The sequence below is a fragment of the Aptenodytes patagonicus genome, chromosome 3, assembly GCF_965638725.1.
Source record: "Aptenodytes patagonicus chromosome 3, bAptPat1.pri.cur, whole genome shotgun sequence".
Taxonomy (NCBI): Eukaryota; Metazoa; Chordata; class Aves; order Sphenisciformes; family Spheniscidae; genus Aptenodytes; species Aptenodytes patagonicus.
The window spans coordinates 31,391,377-31,405,957 of record NC_134951.1 but is presented as its reverse complement, the minus strand read 5'-3'; the positions used below and the strand labels follow the sequence as shown (position 1 = coordinate 31,405,957).

At 36.4% G+C, this 14,581-nt stretch overlaps 1 protein-coding gene across 6 annotated transcripts in view; it reads right to left on the bottom strand.

The window, feature by feature from the left end:
- Positions 1-522: 522 nt before the first annotated feature.
- Positions 523-14,581, bottom strand: part of PHF3 (PHD finger protein 3) — a 53,458-nt gene continuing 39,399 nt past the window's right edge. For all 6 annotated transcript variants that reach the window (XM_076332990.1, XM_076332994.1, XM_076332989.1 and 3 more), the window contains 9 exons: positions 14,375-14,531; positions 13,247-13,363; positions 10,912-11,043; positions 10,317-10,449; positions 9,625-9,820; positions 7,839-7,986; positions 6,259-6,348; positions 4,801-4,996; positions 523-3,589 (listed from right to left, as the gene is read on the bottom strand). In XM_076332990.1, coding sequence (XP_076189105.1) covers positions 1,404-3,589; positions 4,801-4,996; positions 6,259-6,348; positions 7,839-7,986; positions 9,625-9,820; positions 10,317-10,449; positions 10,912-11,043; positions 13,247-13,363; positions 14,375-14,531 — 3,355 coding nt within the window. In that variant the 3' untranslated portion in view covers positions 523-1,403. The remainder of the gene's footprint in view (positions 3,590-4,800; positions 4,997-6,258; positions 6,349-7,838; positions 7,987-9,624; positions 9,821-10,316; positions 10,450-10,911; positions 11,044-13,246; positions 13,364-14,374; positions 14,532-14,581) is intronic.

The following is a 14,581-nucleotide window of genomic DNA, read 5'->3' as shown; positions in this document are numbered from 1 at the left end:
GGTATCCAAATGACATTTTACCTTGAAATATATTCCTAATTAAAAACTAAAAATTAGTGTGTTGTTAAACTGGAAAGACCTTTCTGGAAAGAAGAGGCTTTTCTACAGCAAAGTGCAAAATGCTACATCAGTACATAAGGTCATGTACTCAAAGTGAAAAACAAAATGCTGAAAAACAGTTTTTCTTTATATAATGGAATATTTTTGTTGTTTCTGACAGACTCAACAAAGTGACCAGTGTATTTTAAGAAGTATAAGAGCAGGAGATTTTAGTTTGTTTTCAGGTTTGCCTTTTTTTTTTTGGCTTTTTGTTTTGCATCAGTGGATGGTAGCCACTACAAAGTATCAATTTACGAGAAGTGCCAATGGTACAAACACCCTTCTGCCCTTCTCCCCCCTCTTCGCCCCCTGAAACTCAAAACGACCAAGCCATGAAGTGTACAATGAATGTGGCGTTCTGTAACTCAGCCTGCGATGTTCATTTACCCTACAGTTTCACACCTATGAAATCAAACACACACAGTATGTGAGAAAGTTTTATCATTTTAGAATCAAAATATCCCTTAAAATATTTACATTTTACAGTAAAAAGGATAGCAAAACACAAAGTAATGTACAAGCTTAGGTATTCAAGTTTTTAAAGCATGGAAAATGGTGGGAGAAATGAATTTACTACTACAAATCATATTTTCAAGAATTTAGGTTAAAAATGCTTTCTTATTAAAACAAGTGCAGTTTAAAGCAATAACATTCGAGCAGCTCAGCCTTCCAATTTCTGGTCACAAACTGCTTCAGATGCTTAGGAAATACTTGAAAAACTAATGAAATACACTTGAATTATTTTATTGTACTACTGAATAATTTAAAAAAAACAAAAACAACTCTTCACACCACTGAGCATATTACATTTTGTTGTAATGTGTGTGGATTCTGAGGCTTTGCTACAGTCTTTAAAAACAGTGCAATTTAAAAAGAAGGTTATTGTATGAAATTCATCTTTAAAATTACCAGAGCATCTTAAAACAGAAGAGAGCACAAATTACCAAAGGCAGCAACTATATTGCGGACTTGACTAAAAGCCAACTTCATCAGCTAAGAAAATTTCTAAGCCTTTATTGCATATTAATAAAAGAAATCTTTAAAATTTTGAATATACAGCAATGTAAAACTTTTAAAAATATTAAACTCCTACTTCTAGCGATAGTTGGTATAATGAAAAAAAGGATGAGTATTGGTACATCGAGTGGTACCAAAACACAGACTTGTTTCTGCAAAACACCAACACTGAATAAAAAAGATGGCACAATCCTAGCAGGCTTTTTTTTCTTCTTTTTATACAAAGTTTTACGACATTACTCTAACAGTTTATTTAAATAGGATTTTAAAAGGCTGCCTGCATCTTTTTACCTTTTGCTTTTAGTTCTGTCACTGTGGTCCCTATGTCTCTCTCTGTTCTTTTCACTTTCTCGTTCTCTATGCTTCTCTTTGCCTTTCTCCCTCTCCTTATCTTTTTCATGAGCCTGTTCTTCACTTTTAGGCTTCTCTGTCTTTTTTTCCAGATTTCTAGTCTCTCTGGGGCTTTTTCCATCAGCAGCCTTATCACTGTGTGGAGATCGCAATCTTTCTTTGTCTCTCTGTCCTTCCTCTCTACTCTTCCTCTCTCTGTCTTTTTCCTGGTTTCTGTCTCGGCGTCTATTTCTTTCAGAATCTTGCTGCTCCCAGTATTTTTCATTGTTCCACTCTTTTTCATGTCTGTCTTTCTTTTGGTGATGGGATTCACTGTAAAATCTTTGTCTATGTTGATCATTTTTTCCTCTACTGAACCCTCTCTCCAAATGCTGTTCTTGTCTGCCCCAAGGATCGCTGTGGCGTCTTTCTGGTCTCCTACTGTCTTTACTCTGAAAAAAATTTTCTGGCCCCAAAAATCTTGATTGTTTGTGAGCCACTGGTAGCCCTTGTGCAATGGGTCCGGCATAGTGTGGTGGCTGACCTGATAAATGAGCTACTGGTGGCCATGGCATCATTGGATTTTGAGGAAAGCCAAAGCCTGGAGGAGGAAGAAGCGGAGGTGGTAAATGAGGAGGAAATCCAAACATAGGGTTGTTTTGTGGAGGGAAGTTATGAGGTGCAGGAGCCTGAAACTGAAATCCAGGTGGATTAGATTTAGGATGCTGAAAATTCTGCTGTGGAGGTCTAACAGATGAGAAGCTGCCACTTGTAATAGGGCTTGGGACTTTGGAAATAAATTCAGAACGAGAAGAGTTTTCGGTTTCAAAATGAGATGAAGTTGGTGCTGGTCCTCTTCTAAATGAGTTCACTGTTTCAATGTTTTGCATCAGTGCATCTTCCTGTGAGTGTTTGGTATCTTCCACTTGTGATGCACCTGCATTATCTGCTTTTGCTGCAGTTGAACTGTACTGCGTCTCATTGGCTTGCGCATCACTTTGATACAGGTTTAAGCCCACTTCTCCAGAAGACTGTTTATTCTCCGGTTCCATTTGATCATTTCCTGAAGCATTCTGTCGGTCTTCATTTCTGCTAACGTCTCCTTCCTTGTTTTCCGAAGCATTAGTCTGCTGGCTTCGTCCAGCTGCCTGTCGCGGGTCTCTTTTAAGATTAATAAATGGTGGTGATTTAGAGGTATTAGCAGTGGTACCTTCGGCAGAGCCTACATTAACGCTGTTCTCATTGGTTTTTTTCCCTGCATTTGATGAGGAAGAAGAAAAGCTCGAATTTGTGGTCCTTCTAACTTCCTGTGCAACATTATCCTTGTCGGGTAACTGCCGCTTTGGGTCATTTTCTTTACTTTCTTCAGTTTCTTTATTCTGTGACTGAGCAGATAAATTTGCTAAAAATGCTTCTGTGGAGACATCTGGAGGTTTTCCCTTAAGACTCAGCCCTATCAAAGATCCAGCACTTCTTGCAGAACTTGAGGTCCCTACAGCTGCTGCATCCACAGTTACAGCAGCATTAGCGGATTCTTGTAGATCATCCAAACCAGTCTTCGCTTCACTAACTTCAGTAGTTACCTCAGCAACATCCATGTTTTCTTCTTTTAAGGTTGCTTGTTCATTTAATAATGGTATGTCTTCACTGGGACTCGCTTCTGACTTGCTGTGTTCATATACCTGCCCTGTCGTACCCAACAGGCTTTGGAGAATATCATCCACTGGCAACGGTTTATTTGCTAGCTCCAGAGTAGAAGGCTGATTTTCCCATCCAACCAGGACTCCAGGAAGAAATCTGAGAGGCTTCGGTGGTTCATGTTTGGTACTTTCCACCAACGGTTCAATAACTGCTGGAACATCTTCTATGTTAGATTGCTGAGGTTTATTTCTCTGCTTGTGTAGCACAGTTGTGAAGGAATTAAAAAAATCATTTTCCTCTTCTTCTTCTAGTGCCAACTCATGATGAGAGACTTCAGGTTTGTTTGGCTTGCTTTTCTTCTCTGGTGGCAAGTTACTCAAGGTACTTTCAGAAGCTTCATCCACAAAACTACTAGTAACACTTGCAACAGCAGTAATCTGCCTCTTCATTTTCTGGCGAATTATCAATCCCAGTAATAGATTTGGTCGATGTATTTCAATCCCTGTACAAAATTGTAACAGCAATTTATCATCTCCTTATGTTTTGGTTAAGGCAATCATTTTAACAAAAATAACCCCCCATACTCTTACATATTATAGAAAGTATTCATTTTATGACATTTGAAATTTCTATCATTAAACGTAAACAAAATACTTAAAATAATCAAAACATGTATTTCCAACATAAAAATTATGACTTCAAACATCACAAATTAAAATTGCTTTAGGTACTACATCGCCCACTATAACTTCCAAATACAGAATACAAGACAGTTATATAGGACACCTAGTCACATAAGAAAAACCACAGAAGTTAAACATCATGTTAGTCTAACACAGCTACAGTCTGGTAACAGTGGTAGCAAAGCACAAGAGGAAAAAAAAAAGTAAATAGCACACTTGCAACCACAAAGCCGCCTAAATCAATTTGTGTTAGACATACTTCTTCAAAGATTTACCAAAAGTGACTTTCCAAAACACTTCCCTCATTCCAGGAAGGCACTGTGTTTCAAGGTATGCTATTAGCTATCTCTTCACTATGTATTTTGTTTTGTATAATTTAGGTTCTTAAAAAAAAAAAAAAAAAAAAAAAAAAAAAATTATGAGTTGTAGCTCATCCTCTCTTTGTTTCGGCCCTGCCTATCTCAAAAGAAGAAATCATCCACAAATTTTTTAAAACCAAAATAAATTGATACAAAATAACTCAGGTGTAAGCAGAACTACTGAGAGACATTTCTGGATCTTTTCTCCCTCGCCTGACTGGTTTTTAAACTTTCCATGCCTGTCTTTTTTTTTTTTTTTTTTTTTAAAGTAAGTTTGGAACACTTGAGAAAAAAGGAATTAGTACATTTCAAATAATAAAAAATACTATTTTAAAGTTACAGTATCAATTTCAATCTCAGTATGACTACTATCATAGTTCACTTGCATCACTGAATTTATCGAGATTGTGACCTACAAAGCCACCTGGGTTAGAAGAATGTAGTAAACATAAAACAAAGTTACACACACTAATTTTTTTGACAACAATACTTTAAAGTATCAGAATAACCTTACAATGGGAAATCAATGTCTTTTCAAGGAAGGTAATATAATACTACGGAAAACTCGTGACATGTTGGAACAGAATAGCTGACATTTTTAAATATTTCTGTTGTAAACTTCTTTAAGTAGCGTTACGATAATAACGTTCCAAATTCCACGCTGTACTTACCAGGCCCATCAAAAGGCACAAGATGATGTGGGACTTTATCTGAGGAACCTAAAGGGATGAGGTACAAATCTTTCACTTGCTTCATGTTATTGGCTGCCACACCATAACGTTTTCTACTGCTGAAATAGGCAAACAACAACGCATAGGATATCTGATCCTCTTCAGTTACAGGGGTAAAGCGAACTACACAGATCTCCTGTTTACAAGAAGAGAGAGAAAAAGATGGTCAGATACATTTTTCTATGAAGTTTTAATTGTTTTAGTGACTGCTCTTTATTTAAAAGCACAGTTCAGAGGAGGAGAAAAAGCCTCCTCAAGAATGCAGAGAACAACAGAGGAGACAGAAGGAGCAGAAACAGGGCCAAAAATAATTAAGGAAAACTGGAGAAAACAAATAAAAAGCATTTAGTATAAAAAAAATTAATTACAGTGCATGACAGAAAAGCCAACATTTTATCAGCCAGCTAAATAACAAGTTTTAGGGAAGCATGCCAGCTTCCAAGTAATTATTCCCCTCCCCGCCCTTAACATTACTAGAAAGCTTTATTTTGTAGTCTATTGTGTCAGAGACATCCATTAATACTAGGGAAAGACCAGTATTCAGATCCCAGAATTACGACCAAAGCCCAGCTCAGGAGTCAATGCTGGGGCTGATGCTGTTTAATGGCTTAATTAACGACCTGGAAGATGGGACAGGAGACTCTCTGCAAAACTGAGATGACACCTAAGTAGGGGCAGTGGTCGATATGCTGAAGAGTGTGGGCTGCCATTCAGAGGGACCTCAGCAGGCTGAAAAAAATGGGCTGACCTTCATGAAGGTCAGCAAAGGCAAACGCAAAATCTTGCGCCTTGCGATGGAGTAATCCCATGCACCAGGACAGGCCAGGGGACTGACTGGCTAGAAAGCAGCTTGGCATAAAAGGACGCGGGGGTCCTGGTGGACAAACTGAATGTGAACCAGCAACGCGTCCGTGCCAAGAAGGCCAACAGCATGCTGGGTGTCAGAACTGGAGCAGCCAGCAGGCCAAAGGAAATGATTATTCCCTTCTATCCAGCACTTGTGAGAGAGCATCTGGAGAACACTATCTAGTTTTGGGTTCCCCAGCCCAAGGACAACCTGCACACAGTGGGACAAGTCCAGCAAAGGACCATTGAGATGGTTTTGCATACTGTAACAGTACCAAAACAAAAGGGTAACACCTGAGACACGTGAAGTGGTGTCCAGACATTCACGATGAGTTACTGTCTCAAAGGAATACAAGTATTCTCAAACAGCAAACGGCAGGTTAAGGTTAGATAGTGAGAAAAACGCCATCAGCTGCCATCCATCCCATTCAACATAACCGTCAGCTATCCTTAAAGCGTCATGTATTTCACAAATGTTCTAGGAAAAAAAAAATCTTTAGGGTGAATAGGATATATGTTAAACAGCAAGCCTTCAATACTTAAAATTCTTACCTTGGTCCCTGAAGCTTTGATTTTTTCTACATACTCCCAGACAGTGTGAGGAGATATCCTGCCACCTACTTGAATACTATCAGGTAAATCCTATGAGAAAGGACAACAGAAGTCTGAATCCAATGTAAAAATTGTGGTAAATCCTTCATCCAGTATCTATTTCATATATTCAAAACATACTGCATTCTTACAGTTCTTAAATTATAATTTTAAAATATCAGTAGAAGTTACAACAGTAGAAACAAATTAATTTACATTTAAGGTTTGGATATTTAAATTAGGATTTTCAGTGCAAAGTTAATGATCTGTACTAAATTAGTTATCATTCAATACTGTTCACTATACCTTCCCCAAAATTATTTATTTCAGTAACATTAACTGCAAACATAACTGTACCGTGTTCTAGAAACACTCAAGTTATCTGTAAGATCAAACTGCTATGAGAGCCCCACACCTATGAAGGAATATAATAAACTTCCAGAATCTTAATCATGAGGGAAAAACGTAACATACACACACGTGCATGTATAGACATAAACTTGATCTTGTGAATAGTGAATTCAATAATATCCAAGTAACAAAAATAGACTTTCAGAATCATTTAGGAACACCTAAGAAAAAACAGTTTTTTGAAATAAAGCAGAAGAGTTTTGAAAAGCACACCATATTCGTAAAAAATCCTTTAGTATTAAAGGGTACTGCATGCCCTGCACTTCAGTGAAGATTTACAGCAAACTAAAGATAATCACATTAATAGAAGACCTAAGTCCGTTTAATTAGAAAGCTGATGCATCCTGTGTCACTGGCGAGAAGTAACACTGAGCCTTTTGAGCTCTCTGATCTTTATTTTATGACACAAAGACAACTATTATAAGCAGTTGCATCCTTTTCCTGCCTCTCAGACACTGAAGAGAACACTGCATAAACTTTTTTTTTTTTTAGGGACAATTTAGTCTTACAATTGAAGGTTAGGAGCAGAAATGCCATCAGATAGGCAAAAAAAGAAACCCTGTTACACAGGTTTCTGTTGTAGAAGATGAGAACACTTCTTGCACTGTCAACAGAAACCACCAGTAGACACTTCTCTTCCAAACATTGGTATCTATTTGTTTAACGCTTTGAATTCAAAACTGAGCTATAATTTTCCCACCTCTAATTCAGAAAATGGATGCCACCAAGGTGGTTATTTCAGTAGCAAATTTTGTCCTATCTTTCCCTGCTACTTTATACTACAGAAGATTCTCCATAATAAACAAAAAACAGTTCAACTTTTATAAAACCAGCTCTGGAAATACTGCTGCTCATCCTCAAGAAACATCTTATAGTGAGATGAGAGCAAAACATATTAAAATATATCAAAGAACTTGAATACTGATGAACCATGGGTCCATGTAGGACAAACTGAAAAATACTTTACTTACAAATATATACCCTAACCTACGTCCTCCCACAAATACTTTACTCAGTACAATGATCATGCTTCACTGCCTTTCATCATTATACTACTATTAGCCTGCAAGGTAAACAAGTTGCTGAAGTTAATACATGAATTTTTCATTCTTTGCAGTAAATATAAGTACCTCCGTTAAATACTCGAAAGAGCCAGAAACTGGATAAGCCTTAATAACAAACTTTGCCACTGAAGGCATATTGATAAAACCCTTCCAGATGAAATTCAGGCGTGCCAGAAAGAGACTTTCACATTCCACAGTACCAGGTGTTTCTGACCTAAAAAAAGACAAACAAAACCCCACTTTGTTTAGAACATGATATATCAATGTAAGATCATGTAAATCATAATCTTTCTTTGTGAAAGACATTATGTGTCATTAAGAATTTTCTTTTTCAGTTAAACATACTTGAGGGTCAATGAAAAGAGATAGGCAGACAACCATGTTTCTCATCTTCCAGTGGAGTAGATATATGTTACATGAAGGACCGTCAGATAAGCAGCACATTAGTTCACTACTGTATCTTTTGAGAATGGAGAAGTTACTTAGTCCAAGAGTTATTAAATGCTACTGAAGAGTACACACAAACACATATAGGTGCTGCAGACCCAGTAAGATCTTCCCCTGCCACAGCGAGGGGAGGAGAAGACGACATACTGCCTGCTGGCCTATCTTCACCCTGCTTTCCTAGCTCCTACATTTTGTTGCAACACTGCCTGTCCACCACCTGAATACCTGCATCCCCCTTCCCTTGTCCCACAAGCTGGCTCCTCATCTCTTCTCACGCATGCATCACTTCCACAGCTTCTGTGAGCGCCTCCTCCCAATTCCAATATCATCGACTGTACAAAATAGCATTTTTCCCCCCTTCAAAAAAAAGCCTCAGTTTTGTCAACAAAGCAGCTGCAAGGAATAAACGGAAAGACTTAAATTTTCACAGGAGAGTGTTTCTCAGCCTGGGGGTTTCCTCATGGAAAAGGTTACAGCCACATTTCAACATTTTCCAAAATGCTGTTATCAAAATATTCTAGGCATGCTATTAGCAGTTTTAAGCTATCCGCCCAGTAGTACCAGATGTGCTGTTACAGTAACACAATAACCTATGTTTCATTCTGTCTACACTAGAAATGACTACTTTGAATCTTCAGCAAGCTATTCAAACAACAAAGTCCACTGTTCTCGGTAAAGGATCCCACTGTCCTGATAAAGGCAGAATTTCAGCACGAACTCTGGTCAATTCTAAATAACTGGAAGTCAATGTTTTTCTAGCAATCCCTTCCTCAAACCAGAAAAAAAAACAGCCTCAAATTGCAATTCCCTCTTTAGTGGGTAGCAGAGTAGAGCGCGGAAGAAAATGAAGAGAGAGCTGACAGCAAATATGGCAAAACATCAAAGAAGCTGCTGTTAACTGTCATTTCTAGAAAAGTGTTGCTTTGAGATTTGAAACTAGCCTGATTTATCAGTGTAAATGCTCTGTTTAGAGCAATCTCAAACTCCCTAGCTTTATATATACATATATACAAACACACACTCACTCAATTGCAGCACTGTACATACCACGTTACTTAATAGCAAAATACAATATGAAATCTATATTCTGACTTTTTAAATATGAACTCAGCTGCCTTTTTAGGCCTTGTTGCACCAGAAAACGTCAGGTAGTTTACTCTTCCCCAAAAGAAAATGTGGTAATTATACATTTGTAACCACAACAATATATGTAGTATTATTTATATAAATGCATAGCATCATTTACTCCAGCAGATAACCCCATTCCTAAGAAGAGGTGTACAACTTCAAGTACACAAATGGATTAATGAAACGCCATTAAAAAAAAATTAACTTTAGTCATAATAGCTTAACAAGATTAATAACGTCTTTCATTTAAAAATACTGTTTCTATAGTTTATATTACTTTGGGAGAGGTGTGAATGATGATTTTGATGAGTCTTGCTTATCATCTTCCAGTAATTCTGAAGCTAAAATACTTGATGTTGAAGAAAGTGCGTCTGCAATGCTCTCTGCTTCATTGTCTGACTGCTTCCGTGCAACTCCAACAGACACTTTCACTTTTTTCGCAGAAAGATCATCAGTAGGTGGTGCCATTCGGCCTGCAGAGAATGAATTGCAATGGTTTTTATTTTCTTATTAAAGAAACAAAAGAGGACTTCCTCTGAAGATATGGAAGACACACCAAAAATACTACATATTGCCATTGAAGTGGGATAGGATAAAGAAATGATAACATTTTATATAATGTATAAATTTATACATTGTATATATTTATACAATACTATGCATAAATATTGCCACTGTAGTGGCATAGGATAAAGAAATGAGGAATCAACAATAGCATGTACACCCACTAAAGGGATTTCTTTCTCTGCAGTCTTCTTTTTTTTAAATAGAAGACAACTTTACGCCAATAGCCTATCATTTTAATACTCTTTTGTAAATTATGAAGTAAAACACTGCTTCCACATCTTTGTCAGCAAGCTAGGAAAAAAACCCCACATTTATTTACATTCTTGAGGTATACTGAGACTTCTGTCTGAAAAGCATGATACAAGCATGATGTATTTATGTTGACATGTTTTTCAAAATTACCTATGCAGATTTTGCAGTTAAGATCGAAGAGATGATTTTTATGTTGACTTGTGGTATCTGGAGATGCAGATTCATTTATTTCTTTATCTTTTTCAGCTTCCTCTGACTTCTCAAATACTTTTATATTAGGTTCCTAAGAAAAGTCAAACACATTTCAGTTAGCCTTTTTTTCCTCTGTTAATATTCCTAATATTGCTATTCATATTGTTTAAATATTTTATGGTATTTTCTTCCCTTCAGACATAAAACTCTCCCTTCAGCTGTATAGCCTAAAAGGCTATTGCAAAATCTACAAATGCATTAAAAGAATGAACTGGTATTCCTAAATATATTTTAGATAAGATTTAGAATATTTTCCAATATATTCTGGCAATATATTGCCAGAATTCATCATACAGTCATGGACAAAACATGGAAAAAACAAAAAAAACACCAGCCCTGGAAGTGAAAGTCAATGAGGTTAAAAGAAAAATTAAACTCAAAACAGACCTAACAGATAGTTACAGATCTGAACAAAAAAAATCATAAACAAACCACTTTACAACCATATTATCTATGAACTAAATGCACTGTGTTGCCATGTTTTCTTTTCTACCTGAATTTCCATAACTTCCTCTTGTTCTTTTATTGGTGTTTCACTTTCAATTTCTATTTCTCCTTTGTGAGTAATTTTTGTGATAGGTCTTCTTTCAACTTCCCTCTGTTCTTTCTCAATCATTTCAATTGTCTGTAAAAACCAGGAAGTTGTTTATATTTACTTTCATATAATAGAATTTGGAAATCCACAAATATAACAACAGAAAATAGGATTGCAATTAGGAAACCCTCTAGGAAAAAAAGAATACATTCTTATTTTCCAAGCTTCAAGTAGTTTCATAAAGCAAACGCACAAGCAGCCGGTCTAACTTCACCTACAGTGCAGTGAGTACTTATCAGGCATGTATTTAAACAAGTTATAAAGCAGACCTTCAACACTAAATAAGATAGGTAATTCTGATTTTCTAAGAGTTAAAGAAAAAAATGCATCAAATCTTTTCCCATAATAATAGGGACAATGTAGGACATAAATACATATAGATTTCTAACTTTTTCAGGAGTTTGTTTTTGAGCACATAAACTTAACACTCTACCTCAATAAAAATATTTAAATGTATTCTTAAAGTAATGGATGTGCTGATTCTGATCAGCGCTGCTGCTTTACTCTGTCACAAAAAATAAGTCATAAACCATTATTTCTAAAATTGCTGCTTAAAGCACATTTCTACTTCTTAAACCAGAAACAGTTTGTGTTGGCTGTGCCCAGTATTTTAAGCCTGGTTTCATAAGGAAACAAGGATTCTATGATTGCTTTATCTGTCCGCCAAATACCTACAGTTACTTTTGAACACATTGGGAAAACTTCAAAAAAAATTAGTAAATAGCAGTCTCAAAGTCTTGCTTAAATAGCCAAATGAAAAAATACAGTCAAATGATACATTGCTAGTTATTTTACATGTTGTATTCCATTTCAAATTCTAAAAATTTTGAAGTATTTCTCTGAAATATTTAGGACCCTTCAGTAATTTTTGAGCAGTATGCGCTTCTGTTTTGAAGCTGTTCCTCACAGCAGTGGAATATTGTTTTGTATGGTCTGTTTTCAGTATTTTATTGACATTCATAAAAATAAATGTAATGAAGATGTACTACAAAAGATGGGCTTTAGATAGCTACAGAATAAACAAACTTTTCATGCCTCTCTAGGCCCTCAAAACAACTTTGAGATAACAGAGTAATTCAACAACTGTTTTTGCGTACGAACTAGCAAAAAGTTGTCACGATTCATAAACAGGTCTAGTCGCAATATGCAAAGAAAAGGAAAAAACAGGAATAATTAATGTCGCAATGCAAATCGCAGTCTCTAAAACAGCATCACACTGTACTGAATCAGTTATCACTGAACATTCTTTCATTCTGAGCACACAGAATTCAAGAGGATGAATTTCCATCTATTCTACATTACACTACCTACTCAATTTTTTTTATTGGAAGTCATCTGATATAACCCACAATTCCTAGTATCATAAAACCCAAACACAAAATGCGTACCAGTTAACACTACCTGAATTTTGTGCCTTTCAGTTCTATGAAGTGGCATATAAATACCAACGATTCTGCCAACACAAATCTAGCTGCTGTAAACTAGAAAAACTTGATGCTGTAAAACTGGACATTTCTAAGCAGCTGCAGTTAACTACCGTCGGACTAACTGCCCAATAAACATGGTAATATCTAAGAAAAAGGCATCTTTTATAAAAATAATACAGCTCCTTATATTCCTGCTTCTCTTTCTAAACTGTCAACACAGCTATATAGTGTGACTTTCTGTTTCAAGAAAAGTAATGCTCTAACTAACCTAATAAACTTCCTACACTTTGTGGTTTGGTTTTTTTTTTTTTTCCTTTAGACCGCTCTTCAGACTGGCAGATCAAGTTTTCAGCTTCAGGTTTACTTCTTGGTGGGTGAATTGTCATGCTCCATCAGTATGTAAGTTATAAACAACACCAGTTCAGTTTGGTTTGTCCAAAGAGATCTCTCTCCCTTTCTTAGAAACTGGTGTCTATAAAGCTCTAGCTAGAGCTTTAGAATCTTGTTGGAAATAAGGACAAAGAAGCCTTCACTCTTCAGACAGAAGAAAGAGCAAGCAGCAACAAAGTTGCACGGCAAAGGAAAATGCACGGTTTCCCCTCTTCAGGAATTTACTACACTTCTTTCACTTCTGTCCTAACAAACCCTTTGGGTTTTGAATACTAAATAAATTGTAGAGATCCTCCTGATTAGTCAGAGTTGCTTGTGCAACATGCATTCTGTTCTTTCTACGTACACTTAACCTGAAATCAGAAGTTAAATATGCTTAGGCAGTCAACTAAACCACATAAGTTGACAAATCTCACGTGTCTGTTTTCTCTCTGTCTCCAAGCAGCCAGTTCTTTGGAAGCCAGTTCTTCCGGGCTCATTTTTATTAGATGGTCTGGAGTAACCTCTCCTTTCAGTACTTTCTTAAATAGTATCTAGAAGAAAGAAGAAAAGTTAACTATTACTATCAAGACAAAAGTAGCTCACAGCAGGAAATAAAGCAGAGAAGCAACATACAACATATTCTGTACAGCCATATGGATCATGTGGTTTTGTAATTATCTCCCACTGTAGGAAGCGGTACTAGATTTTATAACATAAAAAGCTTAATTTCAGAGTTCCGTTTATTCTACATAACAGAATGTATCTACATATACCCTTAACAATCAGATGTATAATTAACTGTTGTTCCAAAGGAGAAAGTGAGTTTATGCCCATTGCAGCAGTAACTCGGACTTTTTTTTTGGTAAAGGTGCAAATCCCCTGTATTACACAGCAGAAAGAAGCTAGTATTAAAAAGGATGTCTATGCTTCTTGACTGACTGAACTGAACTCCTAGGGTAAAAAACCCCCACATAATTTAGCAGTATGAGCAAAGTTCATATAATTTACAGTTGGCTAATTATAATAGTAAAATACTATAGACAAAGCAGCTTGATCAGAATAACTGATAAAAGGACAACAGATAGAAGTTAAGGAGGTGAGTATGACGTTGAATAATGGGCTCATAGCAGAAAAGAGAGTGAAGACCAGGCTTGAGAAATCTGGGTATGAAAAAGCACAGTGAGACAAGCTAGTGGACAGAAACAAAAATAAGCGCAGTAAGCAGGAAAGAGTTATGGGGTGGGCAGGGACACCCAAACAGCAGATCAGTGGTGAAGACAAACACTTAAACTAAGCAAGCTATACCCACTACACTTTGAAACCCCACTATAAAAAGTACACTGGGAGCAAGGAGTTGAAGAATTAATGATGGGGAACAAGCGAAAAAGAACACCGAGTGTGCAAGAGGACAAACAACATCAGAGATGAGGAAACCTACAGAAAAAAATAACAAACAGGATAAATTGTGAAAGGATTCATAATGTATCTACATAGGATACTGCTCCTTTAACCTACAGCAAATAAAGGATTTCTGTAAAGCATAACAGACAAGTAATACATACATTATTTTTAGGATCTTTTAGATTGAACATTAAACTTCTGTATTTGTTCTTATACTTCGAGTCAGTGTCCCGAAAAAAAGAAAACAGCTCTCTTTCAATCCTTGTGGCAACTTTTGCCGCTCTCTCCTCAGGAATCTTTAAACTGGAGTCTGTCAGTCTGTGAGAGAACACAACGGAAATTACCAAATGTTTCCAAATAGTAAATAT